We start from the raw sequence: 23,213 nt of genomic DNA on the forward strand, positions 1-23,213 counted from the left end.
GAGTCCCTCACTTTTAGCCATTGAAAATAAATACAGATACTTTGAAAAATGGTTTACCACCACTGAATAATGCACATTGTTTGCCATATTTTCAATTAATGGTTTGAGCCGGGGATGTTCAAAGTTACCAGAGCAGGATTGGATCCGTAGCAGAGTTTCGATTTGACGATTTCTACCACGCATACCTATTCCAGATAATTAATTTCAACTGGCATTACTTGCAAATTTGTGGACCTGTCTGAGAAGGACTGAATTTGACTTTTCATTAGGTCTTCTGTTTGTCTCTGCCTTTGACAAAACTCTGTCTAGCGATACCAGCAGTATTATTTCACAATGTTCATGCCTTTAGGCCTGATTAACAGTTACACTAATGTATTTTCTCAAAATTAATTCTGTAATCCAACAAATTATTATTTGTATGAGAATTTTGTAAAGTCATAAATTCTTAGAATTGTTTTCTATTAGGAGATTTGATTATTCAGCATCAGGGTAGGGTGGCGAGGATCAAAACGTTGCCTGAAGAGAGCGAACATCTATTTGAAATCCAGAATGCTCTTGGGGGTAAAAACATAGCTAATATACATTCTGAGGAATTTCTAGCTTCAATGGCAGGATTCTTAGAACTGAGAGTGTCAGTTCCTTGGACTCTAGCAGCTGGCGGAGAACTGCAAGTGAAACACGTTCACCATTTGTATATGTTGCCATCTGGTGGCCACTGTTTGGATTGCATAAGGGAAATAAAATCACTCTTGAAACAAAGACAGAAGCCATGGGCCTCCTACACAAAAACCTTAGCAGTCGCAAACCATTCGATTCACTAAAGCAGAGGATTTGCGGCTATTAAAAATACATTTTATATTTAAACGTTTCCCAATTCGTAAAAGTATGTCCGAAACGAGAAATGATATGAATTACGAACCGTTTTTTCAATGAAGCGTGTTGTTGGTGTTTCTTACAAATTGCGATTCCTACCCTGATCTATCAATGGTTTCCACCGTAAATCCGGTCATAAGCCATTGATCAGTTACCGACTCCCAGGTTGGGGTGGTCAGTTCTATAACCCCAGGAGGCCTCTCAGAAAATAGGAAGCAAATGTAATGCCAGTCCACCCAGAAAGCAACTCAGCATACATCAATAAGACATTATCAGGTCACAAGTCCTAAAAAAGAAGTTGGGGGATACTGACTTCACGACAGGAAATGACGTCACGGAAGGTGGTTTGCACTCAGTTGCAGTTGATAGTTATCACACACCCTGTAAAATAAGTGGGGGACGCCGCCCACCCGCGGGGTACTCTGACTCGAGCCCTGGATATTATACCCAACCTCTCCAGACACTACAGTACGCAGAAACTCAGATCTCTCCACCAGGTGCAGGCAACGTAGAGTGCCTTGAAGCAATTTCATGTCTCATTCACACTAACAATCTTGGCCTGGGCTGACCACTCTAGTTCTCACACAGCATGAAAGGTGGGTTTTTACTAACCTACACAACAGCACGGATGAGGCGCAAACAACCTTACACCACAAAACATTTGAGAAACAATGATGCCATTAGCTCTCAGAGCAGATAACCACCAACAGCAAATCGACTTAACAAATAAAAAACACAATCAATTCAATTCAATACTTGCTTTATTCGGCTAAGAAATAGTCAAAAAAGATAAATACCATAGCAGAACAACAAAAATAACATAATAGGTACATAAAACAAGAAAACAGAGCGGACAAAAAACAGTGACCTCCGCACTTGGCACTAAAAACCACACTCCATTGTTCTCCTGGACCTTACAGCAGCCTTTAAGAAAGCACTCACCCCGCAGGAAACGTCATGGAAAACGAAAAGAGGAGGTAAAGCAGTGCATCCCCTACACTGCATATCACCACGGGATATTTAGATCGGCTTGAAAAAATAATTTAAAATACGATATAAAATACATACAAAAAGCACAAAGTGCATCATGGATTGATCTGAATGACCACCACAGGGACAGGTTTCTTCTGACAGGGCCGCCTGGTCATTTGTACTCGGGAAGTTTAAAAGCCGAGCCACAGCCCATGTCCTGAAGATAAAAAGCAGAGACAGCTCCCACCCAGGGCCGGACTGGCCATAGGTGGCACCAGGCAATCCCCCGGTGCATCACACGGGTGGGGGCTGGTTTTGGGCCCTGAGGGCCGTTTTTGTTACAGGGCCGTTTTTGTTACAGGGCCGTTTTTGCAGCATACCTGCAAAATCGTCCCTGTACCAAAATCGTCGAAAACAGGCCCAGCAAATAGCTCGGTGGCACCTCCAACCCCCTCCCCCCACCCCGAGTGGGGGGCTGAGGGGGGCTGCCGAGCACTTGGCCAGGGCCGGTTGTGGTTCCCAGTCCGGCCCTGCTCCCACCCCGACGGTGGTGTTGTGGGGTAGAACACTGTGTTCTTAAAAAAAGTATAAATTAAAAAAAAAAACGGGCACAGGAATCTGCACCTGACCTCCTTGTAATGGTGTAACGCCACACCTAAAGACTCCTCACTCACTACTTTCCTGATCCTCAGCAAAACATGAAGCAGGCCTACCCACTGCAGTTGTCTATTCCAGAAGCCTGCCTACTCAATGAGACACACTCACATGTCCATCATCACAACCTGCCCATCATTGGCTCAGATAAAAACACAAACCCATTTAACTAAGTTTCTGTAGCTCAGAATGTAAACTGTATTTGAGAACACATTGATTCAGCTACAACTCTGCCTGCTGTAGTCCCTTTCTGGCTTCCTTATATCTGGCTCGTTATCCGGATGCTGAGGCTGCTACATCCAGTGAATCGGCCTCATTTACTAGACTACCTCCATCTTCAGCGACTTGCAGGTCACATCTCTGCCACCAAGTGATCTAAGGGACCCATTTTTCCCTCCAGGTCTTTGTTGCCCATAACACAAAACGGCAACCACACAGGATTCTTTGTTAAATTTCCAGAGCTATCAAGTTCACTCAAAGGAAGAAAAACATCTGATAAAAATAGTACAACTAAACCATCTCTTCGTCTTCAGGCCCACATATCCCAGGTCTCTGCCTACTTGGGGTGGTATCTAGAGCCATTACGCAAAACATTGTTATCTTAAAAACAAACTGGCCAGACACAGATACATGCACTAAAAATCCTTTTCTTTACTTCAATCCCAGGGGTAGATATAAGGTGATGTAGAGCACTGGAATGTTATCTCTTATTTCAAAGAAGGCGTCAGGCCTAAAATAGGGCCCTCAAACCACTCTTCAGTTCACTCTCTGGACCTGTGTACAGCTTCTCAGGGGAGCCTGCTGCTATGGGCTGCTGTGTACTGCACCTGGAAAGACAGCTGTGTTGCCTGAAGCCTGTCTCGAACCCTCAGAGGCCTGCATTGCCGCTTGAGCCCTGCTTCTTAACCTTAACCCAGGGCTAAAAGAGTGATTCCAAGGGATAGTTTGCTGTCCTTTCTATGTTTTTACTCACAGGGACATAAAAGACTCCCACCATCTTGCACCAGCACTTGGATCCAGCCTGAGTGAGTCCTTGACCCCAAGTGGTACCCCTGGACCCGTGGTTGTGGAGTTAAAGGGGCCCAGATAGGCAACATCCAAAGCTAGGGACTTAAAAACTTTGGGGCAAAAAACTGGTCTATGACCCAAGGTAAGGCTGAGACCAACCTGCTTGTCTATCCACCCAAGGTGATTCGCTGGTTGACCTGCCTTCACAGCACAAAACACTACATTCATCTCTGCAGCAGCAAATCCTGTTCAGTGGTCCGTTGCCAAAGAGGTATCCGACCTCCTGGAACTCCCGTCTGCTACAGCCTCCCGCCTCCTCCCACTGGAGATTTTGTGAGTTAAAAATAAAATTGTGCCTAAGCCAGAATGTGGAAATCTACACAGTGACTTCATCCAGAAGCTCTCCAAAGAGGACCTTGTCCTGCTGAAGCTTCTCAGAAGTTTGTTTTCAAAATTTCTTCTACGGCTGAAGGGATGCGCCAACCTCACCCAATCCACTTCTTGTATACGACCTGTGCTCCATTGCGGTCAGCAATATGTTTACAAGACTAGATGTCGGTAGTTGTCTCTTTGATCTATTAGGCACTCGTTTTTACAAACAATTAAAAAAAGCTAACTCTGGATATACTGGTTGAAATTTTGCTGTTTTTGGTGTCAAATAAATCATAAAAAATTGCTCTATTTTTCTAAATTCATGTAGGATATTTCTTGTGCTTTCACTTTACTACTGCATAAATACTTTGCACATTGCCTTTTGTTCAGCCTGACTGCTTCTTGGGCCAAGCTACCCAGTGATAAGTACAGGTTAATTTAGTGACTTTTGTGGTGCACCCTGACAGGGATTGTGGCTGTTGCTTGACCTGAGCTAACACCCAAGTCAACCAACAACCCGGGTTTTCATACAACCTTTTAAATTCCACTGTACTCACATAAATAGAAAAATTAGCAGTCACACAAACTCTTTGACTGTTCAAAACATTAGGCTCCCCAGATCTTATGTCAAACAAAGAAAGGAAAAAACTACGTTTTGACTACCATTGCAGAATGGTCCAAGACATGCAATTCTTGCGACCTCCTTGGGCATGCAGCCCTATCACATGTCTGCATATTTACAATGACACCATAAAATATGCATGCAAGACATGTAGACATGGATGCTAAGACATGCGGCAGACAGGGCATGGACCCCACCGGCTACCTTTAACAAAGGATTTCCCTGTCCTCCCTAAGTCTACACATTCAAGGCACAGACAAAACAAAAATTTCAAGTTTTTCCATGCATCACATTAACTTTCACCAGTCTCTAACTCAAAACCTTTCCTCACAACAACACTCAAATACAATGATACTAGACTTTCACATCACATTATTAAACAAGCAGGTGACAAAAACGTAACCAGCCCGCACACTTTCTCTGTAAACAGCAAACATAACATAAGAAGGACAAGTCAGTCCACCACACACTTAAACATTAATGTGCAGTCTCGGTCTCTAACATGTGCAATACTCGGTCACACTAGCTGGCCAGACCAACTTGACTAAGAGCCGGGATGAAGAAATCACTTCATCTACATCCAGTACCATGCTCCCTGGAAACTGCACCAAAAAAGGGTAGGACATCTTCCAAACACAGTGATGACAGCCTCCAGTAGACGCATACTGAAAAATTATTTACACAAAACCACAATCAAGCACTAGAGCAGTTTAGCAATACAACCATTGACTGAAGACCACGTCGGGAGATAAAGAAATACTCCCATATAACACACCAGAGCTACATCAAACTCTTCAATTTCAACAACACTAACCGACTCCATTACATGCGAAAATAAATAACACACCAAAAAACAATCACAAACACACTGTCGCCAGCACCTATCACCTGTAAAGTGTTCCCATCTGTTTAGAAAGATGACTAGTACCAGAGCACACTCAGGTGAAATTTGTGGTAATCATCAACACCATAGGGTGGTAGGTTTCCCAACATTTTCTCTCCATGCCCCTTCAAGCCTCCCACCACATGGTACTTGTCTCCTCTCACATCACACCCATGGGGTACTCAGCTATGCAACTTCTAAAAATAGAGACACCACCTTAGTACACCATGTGGTACTCCCCCATGCAACTGCTCATGACAGGGATCTACTCTTCCAAATATAGCACAGCACGAGGTACTTCCACAGCAACTGCTAATGACAGGGTACTACATTTCCCCAACTTTGTACCAAAACACACATGTGCATTACACTTGTATCTCTCATGAAAGCGTACTACTCATCCCCACATCTGCGATATTGAGGCGAAACCAGCGCATATCTACACAGCAACACACAATTGAGTACTACATCCTCTTCTTCAAACCGCTAACCAGACTATAGATATCTATGAAGTCGAAAATAAATGCTCACATTATACTGCCAAATCAACCTTCAATGGATCATTAAACTTCACAACCTATTTTTCAGCATGAAGCAATTCTATAATTACATTTAAAGCACCGGTCATGCTGTATTAAAGACCGCAAAGTTCCCTTGCTGGTTCAGGACCACTACGCTGCAAGTGCTCACACTCCACAACTCTAAACATGAATATACATTCATAAAGCCGAGTTTAGCAGGACACTGTCTGTGGAGCAGCATCGCCGTCAACACAACTTGTAATGAAAGTCTTGTCCATACACCACCCTTGTACAACTCATGTTCAGAGTATGCAGAGCCGCTCCAGGGGGACACAGTCTTGGCTGTTCCACGATTCTCATTTCTTCACCGGCTACATCACTGGGAAATAATTATTTGTCTACACAATACTACTACACAACAACAACTATACGGATACAACAAATTCACAAAGTGTGTGAAAGTTACAGCAAACCCTTGGAACGTTACCCAAGAGATCAGGGTAAATTTACCATTCCAGCACTGTTAGCCAAGTGACACAAGAAGCAATTTGTCTGACCTACTGTTTAGAAATCAGTAGGAAAAAATGTGGTTCACAATGTGGTGACAATGGTACATTGGTCAAGTACTTACTGTTAAAATCGTTGGGGTCACAAAAGCCCAACAGATTCTCCAGAATTTGCTGGGCTGGAATCCAATCATCATTTCGATATCTTCGCAAAATCTCTGAAGCCCTGGAATGAAGAGACACAACAAGTAATGTTTTGTATGTATCTTTTTTTTAGTTATTTGTTGCAGCTCTGATTAGCTTTAAGAAACAACAATACCATTAATAGAGATTGCTTGTGGTTATCGTAGCAGGACCATTTAAAAATGAGGTGGTGCAGAAAGTAGTGTGTGTGTGTGAGGTTAGGTAGAGCTTAGATTACAAACCCCAGGATGGAATATGGAGGAGTGGTGAAAATATATGAAAGGGACAATGCACTCTTGAGTTGCTTTTATTTTTTTTTTACAAATTTTTATTGTCCTTTTGAAATTTGAGACATTAGGAAGTAAAGTAATGTGCAAATAAGTGCCCAATATATGGCTAAACCGAAGGTTAGAACTAAAGCCAGATTTAGAGTTTGTCAGATGGAGTAAAGGCAGTGCTTAATTTGAATAACAATAAGTGCCAGGGCTCTCGTCAGGAGGCTACCGCAGCTTGCACCACCCATTGTCCCTGCCAGTGCTGCCAACGACAGTATCTACGCAATTTCTAATAACCATACCTCTACAAGTGTGACAATTCAGAGTGTTCCAGACCCCAAAGCTATTAGAATAGCATGGACGCAAGGTATTGGTTATTTGGAATGTATTTTGAATTACTAAACAACTGTGTTGTGCTAATTTCTAAATCAAACAGAGCCACCATGTGGCAGACAGCCATAAGTGCCGGTGTTGACAGTTAACGCGATGGGAATAGATCTTGACCAGCCGTATATACAATTCAATTCATCTTATCACAAATTGCATGTCAGAATTAAATCTAGTCATACAAGTCCTAAAGGAACATTAAATAAAACTTCAAACTACTTCTACGCGACCTCAAGCACATTAAAATGTGTCAGAATCATATATATTAATCATCATAATATCTCGACAAAATACTTTAAAATCATCTCAAATGAACGATTACTCCACACAGAGCTTGCCTTAACCTCCATGCTTTGTGCAGGTATTAGGCCATAGAATACACATATAAATCAGTAATATCTGTTGTTAAAATACATGGGGCATTTAAAATGTTGCTCTCTCCCAACTTTCTACACACAGCAACCAACCAAGATTTTCTTATAACGGCATACGCTGGGGAAAAAATATAAAGTGTGCAACATTTTAAATAGGAAAAGCGTATTTTATGGTTATTCCTGACTGGAAGTACCAAAGAATGAATACAATGCTGAAATTTCAAACCTAAAGCTTCGGGTGACTCACTCTTCAAAAAGCAGTGAGCATTTTACATCAAGAATGTATTCTGTCAGTGTCTAAATAAGGCTTTAGAAAATACTTAGTGCCGGCAAATGCCCAATATCTGGTCTTCAAATGTTCAATCATCCCCTTACAACTTAGGGATTGGTTATCCTAGAGCAAGTCTAGATTACTGAACCAGGTCTTGATTGGTTTAAGACAGGTTATCCTGCAGCCTTCATCTAGGTCTTTGAGTTCCTTAAACAATAGTAGATTCTGGACTAGATCTGTACTTGGCCACAGCCTTAGCCAATACAAAAGGGGTTTGAGTTTTGCAATCTATGCAATGCTTTGTTGCACCAAATTTAATCATAGAAAAATTAAAGAACCATTTTGTGTAAGGCCAGTAAGATTGGATGAACCTATTCTCAATTGTTGGCAACTGAGCTAGATTGCCAACACACTAAGGGGCATATTTACAAGCCCCTATTGCCATCACAACGTCACTTTTTCTGCCGTTGAGGTGGCAATGGGGGCTTTAGTTTTTTTTACAAGGCAGTTAACGTGAGTTAATGCTGACTTGTAATAAGGCCCCCTTTCACACTAAACTTAGCCTGAAAGGGACGGACAATGGGTGTTGCTGTAGGCGTTCCACTGAAACAACCATTGATTTTGACGCTACCCCATATTTATAAGGGTGGTGTAAATATGGTGCTGTGTCAAAATTAAGACCAGGGGAAACCTGATCTGACCCTGGCAAAACAAGGAGAAATGCTTTATTTATCCTCGATTTTGCTGTTTCCTTGTATGCTGCATTATGCAGCACACTAAGAAACAACAAAACGCCATTTATTGTTTATGTGCAGGAAGGTGTCCCTTCCTGCACATAACAATCATTTAAAAAATGACGAGTTGAAACTATATGTGTGCTGCACAAAGCAGCACACATAGTAGTTACAAAACGCCATTTGAGATTGTTTATGTGCAGGAAGGCATACCTTCCTGCACATAAACAGTCCTTCTCCTCAACGCAGGCACCCTTACACCATGGAGCAAGGGGGTCTGCTTTGGTGCAAGGCTACCAAATGTAGCACCAGCATAGGGAGAAATGCAGGGCTGCGCCGTATGATTGTAAAAACAGTGCAGACCTGAGGTCAGAAGTGGCTTAGCCCAGTGTTTAGCCAACATGGCCTAACGCCTCGCTCTGCCACTTCTTTTGTAAATATGCCCTTAAATCTCAGAACAATAAAGTGCTGGGCTAACTGCTTTTGCATGATAAATCTCCAATGCGGGTGATAAGTAAAATATTGTAATGCCCTCAATACAGTCCCAGCCCTGTGTTTCAGAAGTGCCTTGCTTCTCATGGTCTGCACTGACCATGATAGGGAATTTGTCATGCGTACCCCCATGTAATCTTATTAATTCCTTCCCTCTAGAGAGGGACACGATGCATATATATTTCCCACCTGAAGGACCTGTGCGAGTTAATAGCCATGAACTGTGTTTTATTAATATACATTTGTAGCTCATAAAAATCAAAGAAACTAGACCCTTTTCCTGACAGAATCTGCAGACCACCCAGGGTTTTCAATAATTACACGGTATCAATGGCAAAAAGGAAGGCAGGAATTTTCTCATCTCCCAGTTTGGGGAAGTCATTATTACAGTTGTACACATGCTCAATTACCCCATTGATATAAGAAGTGAAAAAGGTTGGTGCCAAGACACAACCTTGGCTGACGCGCCTTTCAATAGGAATTCTATCCATCAATTCTCCTCTGTCCCCCAATCTGATCTGCTCGTAGTTGTTACTCCACAATCATGATTAGGGAGTCCATCACCATTGAGATGGAGTACCCTCTCCACTAAGCTCTGAGTTAGTCCCATAGTACATCAAAACAGATCAGCACTCACTATGTATTATTTAACCAGGTGTAATATTTTCTGGTCAGAACAAAATTAATCAGTTACAACTTTGAACTTAGAAATGATTTGCATCCATGTTTCATGAGTTCATTCAAAGTCGTTCAGGCTTGTCGTGTGTTGAAAAAATTATTTTATTGAAACTTTACAATAAAATATTTCACAGTAATCTGTTCACATTAACCTAATTGGTAATTCCCTATGTGTGTTCACCGTATCCGGGTTGTGGAATCGTAACCCGGATACGGTGAAGACACAGAGAGAATTACAGATTAGGTTCATTTACTGACATGGGCTAAGACTCTAAATTTGCAGACTCTGACCATTCCTGTTTTAAAATAAACAAAGACTTCCAAATTTTAAATTAAGGAGCCTTTTGATTATGTAATGTGAATAGATTACTTTGAAATATCTTTGGGAGAGGACAAGGCCCTGTAGAAGTCTCGGAAGATGGGACGAAACGCGTTGGCTATGTTGGGTTGGATATCTTGTAAAGTTTCAAGAAAATAATTTTCTCAACACGCGATAAGGCTGAAAGACTTAGAATGAACTCATGAAACATGGATGCAAATCATTACTAAATTCGAAGTTGTAATTGATTAATTTTGTTCTGGTAGAAGTGAGAATTTCCACTTTTTAACCTCAGCTGTTTTCAAGAGCCATGCATACTTTGAAAAGGTAGCACACATTTTCTGGCTCATAATACTTGTGTTTATGTGTTTTATTAGAGAGCAAGCTATAACAGGAATTAAAGGATGCCGGAGGAGCCATGACTATGATGTACTGATGATAAAGCCACTGATAAAACTGTGTAATCTCAAGGCCCTTCCCATTGACTCTGTGCCAAGACCAGATTGCAAACCAATAGCAGCCCCAGCAAAAAGGCTAAAACTAGTCCTGCTCCCTTACTTTCCCCGTGCAATCTCTCGCTTTCCATTCATCTTCATCCATGCCCTCTCTATCTCTCTCTTTCTCTCTCTCTCTCTCGCTCTCTCTCTTTTTCTTTTTCTCTCTCTGGCTCTCCCCTCTCTCTCTCTCGCACCTCCCCTCGGCTTGCTACAATTATTAACAGTACCTGGGGAAACTGATAGAGGCACCGAAAGCGCCCTGTGCTTTCCAACCGGCCTCCTTGGACTCCAAGCCATCGGGTAAATGTGCAGTGGAATAAAGACATAAGACCTTTTTGGCCTTGCTACACACTGTATCCTAAATTCCAGCTATTAAATACCATTGAATGTTTATACTTTACAAATATTCGCTTCATTTTACATCTCTTTCTATAATAACAACTTTTTAAATGAATTTTGTGTAAAAATATATTCAGGGTGAACAAAACAAACACAAGGAGATGAGGGACACTGCGCTGAAACTTTTCAGACACTCACCCGCAGTCACTATTAGATCTGGGTTGAATCTATCATTATTCTTTAGCTCATTTCGCCACCTCAGTTCAGACCCAGCCATATGCAAACCCTGTTCCTCATGGGCACAGTCCAGCCCAAAATACCATGCCAGATCTTCCCTGGTCCGAAACAAGCATCTTGTGACCGGTTTTGAGGTAACACCTCCCTTCAGCCAGGCTAGCATGAATCCAGTGGCATAGTGAGCCAGGGACCCACGTATGGGCATACCCTGCCAACTTAGGGCGAACTACGCTAACACAAAGAAATGAAGGACGGAGCGCTGAAACCTTTCAGACACTCACCCATAGTCACTATTAGATCTGGATTCAAACCATCATCTGTCTTTATTTCATTACGCAACCCCAGTTCAGACCCTGCAAGTCAGTCTTGACCCAGTTCCTATTTAACAATCTTAATTTCCTTTTTTTTAAATGTTCTATCAAGTGTAGTTTCCTATACAAAGAAGAAAGACTCCCTCTCACCCACGTCACCCTTTGTCCCTACTACCCAACTTTTCCCTGTGCTTCCTCCTCACTCATTCAATCTCCCAATCATTGCACCTCCTTCATCTCTGATGTATGTACCCTTGAGAAATGTCCTACTTTGCCTTCTTTCTATATGGTTCTCTGTGTATGGTCGGCAGCTGTCTATGGTCTCCACTAGGTTACAGCTCAGCAGATCTACTGACTGCACATCCTTTCTAAACACTCATATTGTAGACATTGAAGAAAGACTCTATTGCTGTACGTATTTTGCGCAGTTGGCATGAATATTAGAAGATGATTTGGGCCAGGGCCTTGGCTATCCTTAGTGCAGGTCTTACATAGGCACCTAGGCTAGTGGACTGAGAAGCTTAATAATTTACCAATTCTAGCTTTTACTACCCATCCTGGGGCAGACAGACCCATTGTAATCAATGTATAGGGACCCATGCCACGCTTGTAATAGAATAGTTTCTACATGCTTTATGTAGGGCTGTTTAGTTTTCATTTAAACTCATTGTAGTCTATTTTTATTTTCTTTTAAACATTTTGCAACCCATACTTTTGTAGAAATACAATTTTAAATCTAAAATAATTTTCAATATTGCATGCGACCAATTCCCGCCCATGGAAGCAGGTGGCTGAACTTTCACCCTACACAGAAAGTTTGTGCGATCTGCATGTGTGCATCATGGCCGACTTAGAGGCCTCGTTAGATCTGTTAGGGAAAGTCACCAGCTGAAAGTTCTGTATCTGTGCAGCAGCCAAAGCAGAAACGCTGATAGTCAACTGTATTATCATGTACGAAGCTTTCAACGGGCTTTAATGCACAGTAGCAGTCACTTCAAAGATATATGGCTGATTGAACAATTTGATATTGCTGCTGTTTCGATATTATGCCAAATAATTGGTCCCGATAGTGTCTTTCAATCAATCTGATTTGAAGTGATTTTGTATTAAAAATGCATAAAGCTATTATAGCACAAAATCACTTGCAGGCAATTAAGTTGCAGTTAATGTAATGTCCTAAGAACAGAGGAAAAACAATTCATGTTAAAAAGATCTGCTATAAATATGCATTTTTCCTTCTTCCCGTTTCGTTCTCATCCCCGGGGGACACACGACTCTCTCTCTCTGTCAGACTCGCAGGATGTATCTTGCAAAAAAATGATTAACATTTCGCAAACTGCACTCTTCACATGTCTTCTTTGTGGCAGGTGGCTTGATGGCAGGTGACATTAATGATGTCAGTCTTAGAATGACAGGCGGCACCTTGAGCGAGAACTCCCTTGCCTTAGATGAATGCCCTTATATGTCTGAGACAGTGGTGTCTTTAAGGGCCAATGTCTGACCTAGACATCAGAGGGGTTTTATTAGTGTTTAATTGTTCGCCACTGTAATGATGGGCCTGCTAAATAACAACACTGTGGCTTGCAGCATTTTCTAGGTACTGCATCTGCACCTCAAAATGAGGAATAACACTCTAATACCACACGTTTTACCTTATTCGAAGGGCACAATTCAGAAAAGTATGCTTTTGGCGCGCTCGAATCCTGCCAGGTGTTCTCTGGCAAAAATCACTTGGGAGAAAAATTCGAGGGGTGCAGTAATTAGAACTCTGGGGTCTGCTAGGAAGGGTAGAATGAGGGCCAGGGTGGATTATGGGTAAACTAACAGCTGCATTATTGTACACTGAACAACAGGCGGCAGGGAGAAGATGTTGAACTCAACTGGAGACGTGCATTATAGCAACTTTAATTGATGTGGGCAAAATGTCAAGCAGTCATTGCAGATTTTTCTCCACTTATCAAATTCTGAGCTTTTTTAAAAAAAAAAAAAGCTCGTAAAACTCTAGTAATGGAGTCCACGCAGTTAGGATGTAGATTATGAAGATTTACTGGAATAGGGTACATGTAGAGGAGTAGTAGTGTAGCAGCCCCACCAGGAGCAGCCTGCCTGCTGCTCAGCCCATTCTCCAACTGTCACCCAACATTCAAATATGCATCATCACTCCAACCTTCCATGCAGCTCACAACACTTTCACACTGGGCTGAGCAGGGAGGGAGATGACAGCAGGATAGCAACATGAACAGGATACTACATATCACCCTTTCTTATACAAAAGAAGCAATACATCTGGTTAACTGAAAGTAGCTACAACAGGGAGAACCATAACAAGGAATGAATGTGGGAGACACAAATGGAGCTGAAAAGATGAAAAGAAGTGAACAAGGAGAGAGACGATAAGTAGGTGGGAGTAAATTTAGAGGAAGCAATAGATAAAAGTAAACACAAACACACACACACATATATATATATATATATATATATATATATATATTTATATGACCCATCCTCCCCTAATATAAATAGCAACAGAAAAGAATACAAGTATTATGTATAAGAAACAATGTGATAAATGATTGACGTTAAAGCAACAATAACTACTCCCAAACACACCGGCTGGCCAGACTGGAGGAAATTCATAGCACAGCACAGACTAAACATTTGGCTACACCCAGGCACACAAAGAAGGGGGGAAAGATCTCCTCCAAAAGGAGGTACTAGAATCACACTACAATAAGGGAAATATGGAGGACAAAAGAAGACTAATAGTAAAATATAGTTCAGATTCCGAGGATGAAAAGAAGAATAGACATCACGAGGAAAACTAAACAAGCGAGAAAAGAGAGAAGATGAGAAGAAAATACAGGAAGTAACACTCATACTCCCCCATTTTCAAACTGACAATATAATATATAATAGTATATAATATATATAAAATAGTATAGGCATAACTTTGCATTTTCAAATTGACAATGTAATATAATATAAGCATATGGTTGCTAGAAAATTAAAGCAAAGTCTAAGTGTAGACTCAGAATAAACTGTAGATGGATAATGTAAAGGTTAGTAGGGTAAATGCTGTAAATGGGACTGAACCCCAAATGGACATACCCTATGTAAGGGTAAAAATGTAAATGGGACTAACACCCATGACCTAACCCTAAAAAAAAAGGGTGGCTAGTAGAAATAAATGGGACTGACACCCATAACCTGTCCGAGACGTAAGGGAGGTAAGCAAAAGGGAATGGTACTAAGACCCATGGACAGATACCCTGTGTTAGGGTTGAGAACATTGGGGGATATTATCAAGGCGACGAAATGAATTTATCGCCGCTTTAGCGATAATTTCGATAATTTTGCGGCGATAATTTCATTGCCCTATTAGCAAGCTGTTGGTAACATTAGTTAGCGACAGCTTTTAGGTGATAGCCCGCTCTGCATATTTATTGCTAATGGCATGCAAAGTGGGCGTACCCAACCTGTTAGCGACTAAAAACAGTCGCTAACATCGCTATCGCCTATTAGCAACGCAGGCGTAGCGATGGAAATATTCGCGCTAAGCGCGAATATCTCCAAAAGCTAACGCCTGCTCAGACCAGTTCTTAGCCATTATATCCAATTGGAGGTGGATATTATGGCTAAGACCCTATTAGCGTTAATTCGTGAATATCACTGTATTCTCAGTGATATTCATGCATTTCGCCGGATATTTTATCGCTTTAGAGATAAACGTTGCTAATAGCACGGTATCTCTGTGATCATATCCGGCGATACTTGGCGATTAAAAAAAAAAACTTGCTTAGCCCATTGAGCGATAAATATCGCTAGTTGTTGGTAATATGCCCCATAATTCCATGTAAATGGGACTCAGAGCCATACCAGGCCCTAACGTAGGGGATTGGGAAAATGAAAAATAAGAATTGTAAAGACCCACTAAGAAATAGGTCCTCCTTCACGTAAGGGCATCTATGCTTTCTTAAGTAATTGGTAAAGAAACCAAATAGATAATCCCGTGAGAAAGGGATAAAACATGCACTGTAGAAGTGCAACCAACAATATGGTAACATGATGAGCAAAGTCAACTGTTGTAATCCTTGCCAAAAACTGCCACGAAAGATGTAAACAGTGGACACCACAGGGACCCCTTGGATAATGAAAAGACAAATACCTCCAAACGTGCCCCAGCGTAATTTATAACTATGATCAAGAGACAACCTAAATGTCAAAAATACTGGGACTATACCACACCGATCATTTGTCGTGCAGAGGATAAGTCACAAGAGAACCCACAAAGTGACAAGTCTTATTCAAGGTCACAAAGCTCTAGATACTTACAGCAGGCTCTCTATACTCGTGGATGGCAAAAAGAGAGACAACCCAATAATGTCTTGCGGGTCAATAACATATCCGCGATGAAAACAGGGAGTGTCCAAACCTAAGATGGCGGCACTCTGTGGACGGGTGTGCAGAGAGGCTCTCTGTGCGTTCGTGCACCAAAACATCTTTGATAGGTTTCATTAAAGTATGACATGACAGTATCATCCCTGGATCATGCGCTTCGCGCGACCACAAGAAACGGTTAGTGGCGCGCAAACATTTTGTAATATTTCACAGAGACCTTTTTTAAAAGATGATCTGGTTAAATGAAATCACATGCAGATGGTAATGTACTCTTAGATCATGTTAAGGAGAGGTAACAACAGTGATGAGTCATGACATCACATGCACAGTTAGAAACAGAAGCCAAATCTGCATAAAATATTTTCTGTATGTGCAGAAAAAGTTAAAAAATCTGTGTGAAAATGGCATGAATTATGTAAGAAAATGCAAAAAATATGCAAGAGTGAAATAGTAGCATAGTAAAAAATAGTTTAAAAAATATTGCATTCAAATTATTCAGAAATGAAACCCATACTTGCTCTCTATATTCAGAGATATCTAGAGAAACAGAGTCACTGTAAATGGTCAGGACCTCACCTGCGTCATCCCACATAAGACACACTTACGACAAGGCTCCTCAGCAAACAAACGTACAGGTTTGCCTGTATTCGCTACGTACATTTAGGAGTGCCGCGATACCACACTAGTACCACTTGTATGCTATACAACTATCAGATTGCACAACAAATCGGTAGTCTTTTTCTTCCAGATTCTATGATAAAGTGGGCTGCTCACATCCATAGCTACTATTCTTGTGACTTGTGAGCTTCTCAGGAATGTAGTCTGGTTTGTCAATTTTTGTTTGTATTTCAAGTGCAAGTAGGAGGGGTTGGTTGCCTTTTCTGTTCAAAATGTGGTTTCTTTTGCTGGGAATGACTCTTTGAAGGACATTTCAATTAATACAGTTTCCTTGCATTTCGGTCGCTTCTGAAATAAAGCCAGCTCCTTTGTGCTTTACATGGTGAGTGGCCCTACCAAAAAAATACCTTTTCAAAATCCTTGTTTTAGTTATCATCTTTCCTTGCTTTTCAAAAGAAGGGAAAAAGTCTCAAAGAAAAAAAAATTAAAATATGTTAAAATAATGGAAACAATGTTCAGGAAACAGGAGTCAGACTACTTTATTTTGAAAGCAAATTATAATCATAAAGGCGTTCAAATTATGAGTAGCACATACATTTGTATTACAGAAAGTACATATATATACATATATATATATATAGCGGGCCATGACGGAACCGTTCCGTCACCAGCGCAGCCTACCCGAGGCTCGTGACGGAACGGTTCCTTCACAAGTACGCAAGGGGTTAAACTCTACAAGGAGCACGGCAAGGCTTGTGCATCAATACCAAACATGACTATGAATCTGGTTTCAGGTCATGCTGCAGCATGAAGAAAACCACTATACAAATCATAGATGACACCTTCCTAGCCACAGATAAAGATGAACTCTGCCTCCTAATATTAATGGACCTCTCAGCTACTTTCGAGATCATTGACTGCCCCAGCCTTATACATGCCCTGAAATCTCGAATGAGATTCACTGAAAATATTCTACACTGGTTCGCCTTTCACGAGACAACTGATGCAATATCATTCATATTGGCATATTCAGGACGCAGGAGATCCAAATCACCTGTACAGTCCCCCCAGGGTTCCATCTTGTCCCCTTCATTGTCAGCCTCTAAATGGAGCCCCTTGGGACTATATTCACAGATAACATAAAAATTCACCAATATGCCAATAATACATAACTATAGTTGATAGTCTCCTATGGTCAAGATATTCAGCATCTCAAGCACTGTCTGCACCTAATCTAGACTGAGATGTCCAGCAACCACCTGACACTTTTCCCCTGCAAAACAGATCTGCACCAAGCGCAACAAACATCAACTCATTCATACCTTGCTCAATGACATAAACCTGGACGGATTCAATATCGCTAATAAAGTCAAGGCAGCCTGGTAGCTGCTCTCTCTTCCTAAGAAAGTGAAATCAATCTTCCCAGAAAGTGACTTCAGAACTGCTGTTTGGACCCTCTTAGTTTTGCATCTGAATGGTGACAATGTCAGGGTCCACAGCCTCCCAGATTCCACACTTACCCTGCCTTAAGGGGATTCTACATGCTGCAGAAGACCTCAAAAAGGGCCAGAAGACATATGACCAAATCATGCCCAAGCCGACAGAACTCCACTGGTTTTCCTTGCCAACCCGCACCATCTTCATGAGCAGCTGCATCATCTATTTCACAGCTACCAGTCCTACCAGGGTGACAAGTTGACCATCTCCCATGGCTTTCGGCAGGGCTGCAATCAGGACAGCGACAAACTGGAGATGAAGATGCAAAAATAAAAAACAAGGAAGCTGGTCCTCTCCATCTATGCACCGAGGATTTGAAACAGCATCAACACATTCATCAGGACAGCCTCAACCCTGGTACATTGTTTATAGGAGTTGGAGATTACCCTCTTTAAAGATCACTACATCATTATACAATACCAATGCATAAACCACCTAACACTCCTGCCACATGTTGTCTATGTCTTTTGCCATTAGCCCTCAAGGATTCTCCTTTCAGCAAGGTTTGCACCACAAAAATACCACATAAATAAACTATATACCTAGACGCAGATGAAACACCAATTAATAAAATGTTGCTACTTAGATGGAAAGCATTTATGAATAACCATATATATTGCAAATAACAAACTGGGGAAAACTCTAGGCCTCCAAGTTTATATAAGAAAAGGTTACTTTTCAAAAGCATTTTCCGACCAATACAGAAACTATTGAACGAGAGGCTACATTCATTCTTTGAAACTGTTTGATAAAAGTTAAATGTACTGAACTGACTTTTGCTTCAATACATCTTCCAAGAAAGTAGATGAAGGAGAGCTCGGCCATAAATAGGTCATCAACAAGGTTGTACTGAGCCAAATCTGAACAGCAGATATAAGATTCTTCTAGGAGTTGAGGGGCGCGGGTGGACTTAACATCACAAAATTAATGAGAGTGTAAGGCCCCCTATTCCTGTTTGTGCCACACAGCACCAAGAAACAACAATGGCATGGTCGAGTGAACGGTCTGCAAATATGAATTGTCAGAAGTTTTGTATTCTATTTTAGGGCTTTTATAAAGCACAACTAAACACACCGTGAAGACGTCAGAAAAATGTGTGGTGTTTTCCTACTTAGAGGATTGGCCGGGTGTTGGATAGCACTCTGAAGATCCAAGTGATGGAGAGCCACCTGGCATACAAAGTGTCCATAAAGATGACGTCATTGATAGAAGAGAGTCCTGGAGTCAGTGGAGGAGAAGCTTGTCTAAGGCATGTGGAAAACCAGGGCTTAGATGACCAACTTGGGGCAGGATGGCTTGAAGAGGAATACATTATTCAGATGTGAGTTCCTCAGAATTTGGCAGAAGAGCTCAGTCCTTTGAGTAGCACCTGAACGTTGAAGATATTGAAGGCGGGTGAAAGATCTAACAGGATGATGCATTAGTCAATGAGATCTGCCCTCAGGTGACAGCAAATGAGGCAACTCTTCCCAGAGAATATATTGGCATGCATTTTCATATGATGTTCATGATCCATACAAAAACTACTATGTATTTTCAGGAAAAGTGCAATGTCACATTTTATGGCTGTGCACACTTTGTAATAAGGCCTTAGTATATGGACAACACTCATCTACAAACTGTTTCACCTGATAATGACATGAAGCACCTGGGTCACTGTTTAAGGTGAATAAGACACCCTATGGTAATTCATCCGCTTAGGTCAAACCCATAGAAGGAGATTATTTATTAAAATCTAGCTCAGCATATGCTTGTTTATCATTCAACTCGTTCCATGCTATAGTTGATGAAGGTGATCAAGAGATGTGCATAAATGTCTGTTTCTCTATTACCATCGTCCAAGCCCTGGCTCTAACTTTTCAGAAGGGCCGAGCAGGCACGGCCTGGCATTAAGAGCGGAGGGGCCCGTGAAGAGTGTCAGTGAGGCTGAGCAAAGGTCATTCTGACAGAGACTCTCTGTGTTTGGTTGAGGTAGCCAGGTGTACTAAATGTGTGGGTTTTTGGCTGCCTGAGAAAAACTTTGCTTGACTGAAGATTAAACAGCCCTTTGGGTATGACCCCCTAAGCCCGGCACAGCGCTGTGTGGTCCACCCCCTCACTGCCTGACCAATGTCAAGGTGAGCCAACGAGAGGACGCTGCACGATCTTCCTGTTTTCTCTACAACAAAGCCTTGAGGAACCATAAGGCTTCCCACCCGCCACCTTAGATCACCAAGGGCCCAGTAAGTATATTTTTTTAATGTTAGGTGCGTGCATGTATGTCTGAACATTTGTGCATTTGTACGTATGTGTGTCTATGTATAGATGTTTGTGTATTTGTGCATGCATGCCATGAATAGGTGTGTACGTGTGTATGTGCTTGTGGTGGGTGAATGTGTGGGGGCTTGTGAATGGATAGGTGTGAGTGAGTGTGTGAGTGTGTATGTGAAAGTGTAAAAGAGAGTGTGTGTGTGCCTAACCCACCACTACTCCACATTACGGGCCACCCCTGTGTATGAGATAGAGGGGCGTATGTACAAGCCCCTATCGCAATGGGAATGTCACTTTTGTGATGTTATCAGGACGATAGAGGCTTCGGGCTTCACCTTATTTACAAGGCAGCGTTAAGCCACTTAATGTGGCTTGATAGCTGCTTTGTAAATTAGGCCCCCTTTTACGATACGCTTAGCGTGAAAGGGGTGGGCAATGGGTGTTGCACTGGGCGTTCCACCGCAACACCCACTGATTTTGACCCTACTCCCTATGTACAAGGTCAGCGTAAATAGGAGGCAGTGCCAAAATTAAGACCAGGGAAAACCAGGTCTTAAGTTGGCGAAACGAGGAGAAATGCTTTATTTCCCCTTGTTTTTTCTTTTTCCACGTGTGCTGCCATGTGCAGCACACATGGAAAAAGCAAAATGCCTTAGATCGTTTATGTGTAGGAAGGTGACCCATCCTGCACATAAACAATCTTTAAATATATTACATTTTGTAACTTTCATGTGAGCTGCATTAACCAGCACACATAGAAGTGACAAAATGGCAATTTAGGATTGTTTAGTTCTAGTAGGCGTGCCTGACTCCATCATGGCCTCATTGAATATGTGCTCATTGTTGCCTCTGTTAGTGGGTCACTGCCCATTTAAGTGTGTTCTCTTAGTCTCCCATGGAAGGCAAGTGCCTTTGCGAGATGTGCCTTTGCGAGATGTGAGTCCACATAGTGCAATTCCGCACGCAGTGTACTTATCAAGAGCGCAAAGCTGTGCACAGGTTTCTAGCAGTCAACCAAACCATGTACTAGAATGCTGAGATACAATTAAAAAGAAAAAACGAAAATGCCTCATAGGGTTGTCAATAGATCAATGTACAGTGGTCTTGTTTTGCATCTATGAATCTCTAAAAAATAATCTAAAAACTTAAAATTGGTTGGTATAAATAAAAATACCTCATCAAACTAAATAAATTGTAGTTTGACTCTTGAAGTAAATTCTGAATAAGGGTGGAGGAGGCATTTTCGTTTTTTCTTGATAAAATAAGGTCCAGCCTACTCCATGCCCTGAAGGACCTAACTCCATAGATTTACAAAGAGATACAATTATCAACAAATCCTAGCACATTTCTTCACAGCAGCTGTGGATTTGTAGAAGCCGCACCCAACAGTAGAATATTCCCATGTTATTTCATATTGAGGAAAATGCTGAAATCGCCTTTTGTCGGGATATGTTCTCAGTGGAGAAGCGTGGCTCAATGGTTGGAGCAGCAGAGTGGTGAAGCGTGGCTCAATGGTTAGAGGGGTAGACCCTGATGCAGAGGTCTGGCCCAGGACCAGGGTTCAATTCCTGCCTCGGCGGCTCTTGGACTCAATCTCCCCGGACCTGATAATTTTCGCCTCAGTGCCTAGTCTAATCATGGGTCCCACTCTGTGACTCTTGGAAATAGCTTGCTTAATCTCCACAACGGCCCCAGCAGCACTTGGATGCCTGGCTTCACCTTGGGGGTGACCAGGAGTGGACACTTCACAGGAAAGCCAGGAAGGGTTCCACAGCGGTATGAATACAGCACTACAAGACCTCTGGGTAGAAGGCGCTATATAAATACAAACACATTTACATTTATGATTGGACAGTCTCTGCGTATCATTGGTATGATGACGTATTTCCTTCCAAAGACCTTGGGAGTTGCCTTAACTCTACTTTTGGGGCTGCTACTCCGTTCTTTGCCATTTTATTGCGTTTCCTGACTATTCTACAATGTTTTCCAGCTGCGATCTTTGTTTGAGCGCTAGGGAAATGTTAAATAAATCATTTAAAGTCACGGGACACACAGTACCATTGTACAGCTGCACCTTGGGGGATGCAGAATACGACTTGTTTGGCTAAATCAGAAGAATAAGGATTTCCTCAGGAGAGAGTGTACTTAGGTCTGTGTTGTAAAACCTAGCCCTGGGTATAAAGAATGTTACACTGAGCACAAAAGACAGGTAACGAGCTCACTCTAAGTAATGTACGACTGTGACACATTCACCCCTCTTGTTACACCTTTTTAAGTTGCTCTGCTCTTGGCTCACAGCAAGCCCGCCGTTGTTCAAATATGATATGAAGTGGGCCACCAAGTGGCAGTCTAGAGTGTTAATGCAAACGTGCGATGGTTGGTTTTTTTTCCTTCAAAAACAGAAAATAAAATAACCAAAAGGGTAAAAATATGCATCTGCCTAAACGTGGCAGCCATGTGCTTGCAATAAAACAAAAAGTTGCAGCAAACTCTGGCGGCTATGTTTTCTCTCGAGAAACAATGTTACACTGTAATTTAAAGCTATAGTACATTCTCTTACTGTTTGAGCCTTAAGTCTATGTTTCTGGTTAGACAAATCACTGACCTTGGAAAAGCCACACACTCGCTGCACCATGCTATGGCATCCTTTGGACTCCAAGGAAAATTCATCATCTGCTCCCTCCTCCTTCTAAGAGAATAGGAGTCCAGGCATTGATTTTATCTCGACTGGACTACAGGAATTTCCTGTATTTCGGAGCCCCAAAACCTGTAGTAAGGAAACTGCAGGTTGTACGTAACGTGTCAGCTCGGCTGCTCTATATTGTACGCAGACATGAGTGGAGGGGAGTGGAGTTGTAGTGGAGTGGTGTGGCTCACTGGTTAGAGGCGGCAGACCCGGAACCAGGAGTCGGCCCGGGACCAGGGTTCAATTCCTGACGCGG

At 42.0% G+C, this 23,213-nt stretch overlaps 1 protein-coding gene across 1 annotated transcript in view; it reads right to left on the bottom strand.

The window, feature by feature from the left end:
- The window catches only part of SLC6A5 (solute carrier family 6 member 5), a 281,258-nt gene that overhangs the window by 18,879 nt on the left and 239,166 nt on the right, over positions 1–23,213 (bottom strand). The window contains exon 14 of the mRNA XM_086959506.1: positions 6,537–6,637. Coding sequence (XP_086815632.1) covers positions 6,537–6,637 — 101 coding nt within the window. The remainder of the gene's footprint in view (positions 1–6,536; positions 6,638–23,213) is intronic.

This window comes from Lissotriton vulgaris, chromosome 2_2 (assembly GCF_964263255.1).
Source record: "Lissotriton vulgaris chromosome 2_2, aLisVul1.2, whole genome shotgun sequence".
Taxonomy (NCBI): Eukaryota; Metazoa; Chordata; class Amphibia; order Caudata; family Salamandridae; genus Lissotriton; species Lissotriton vulgaris.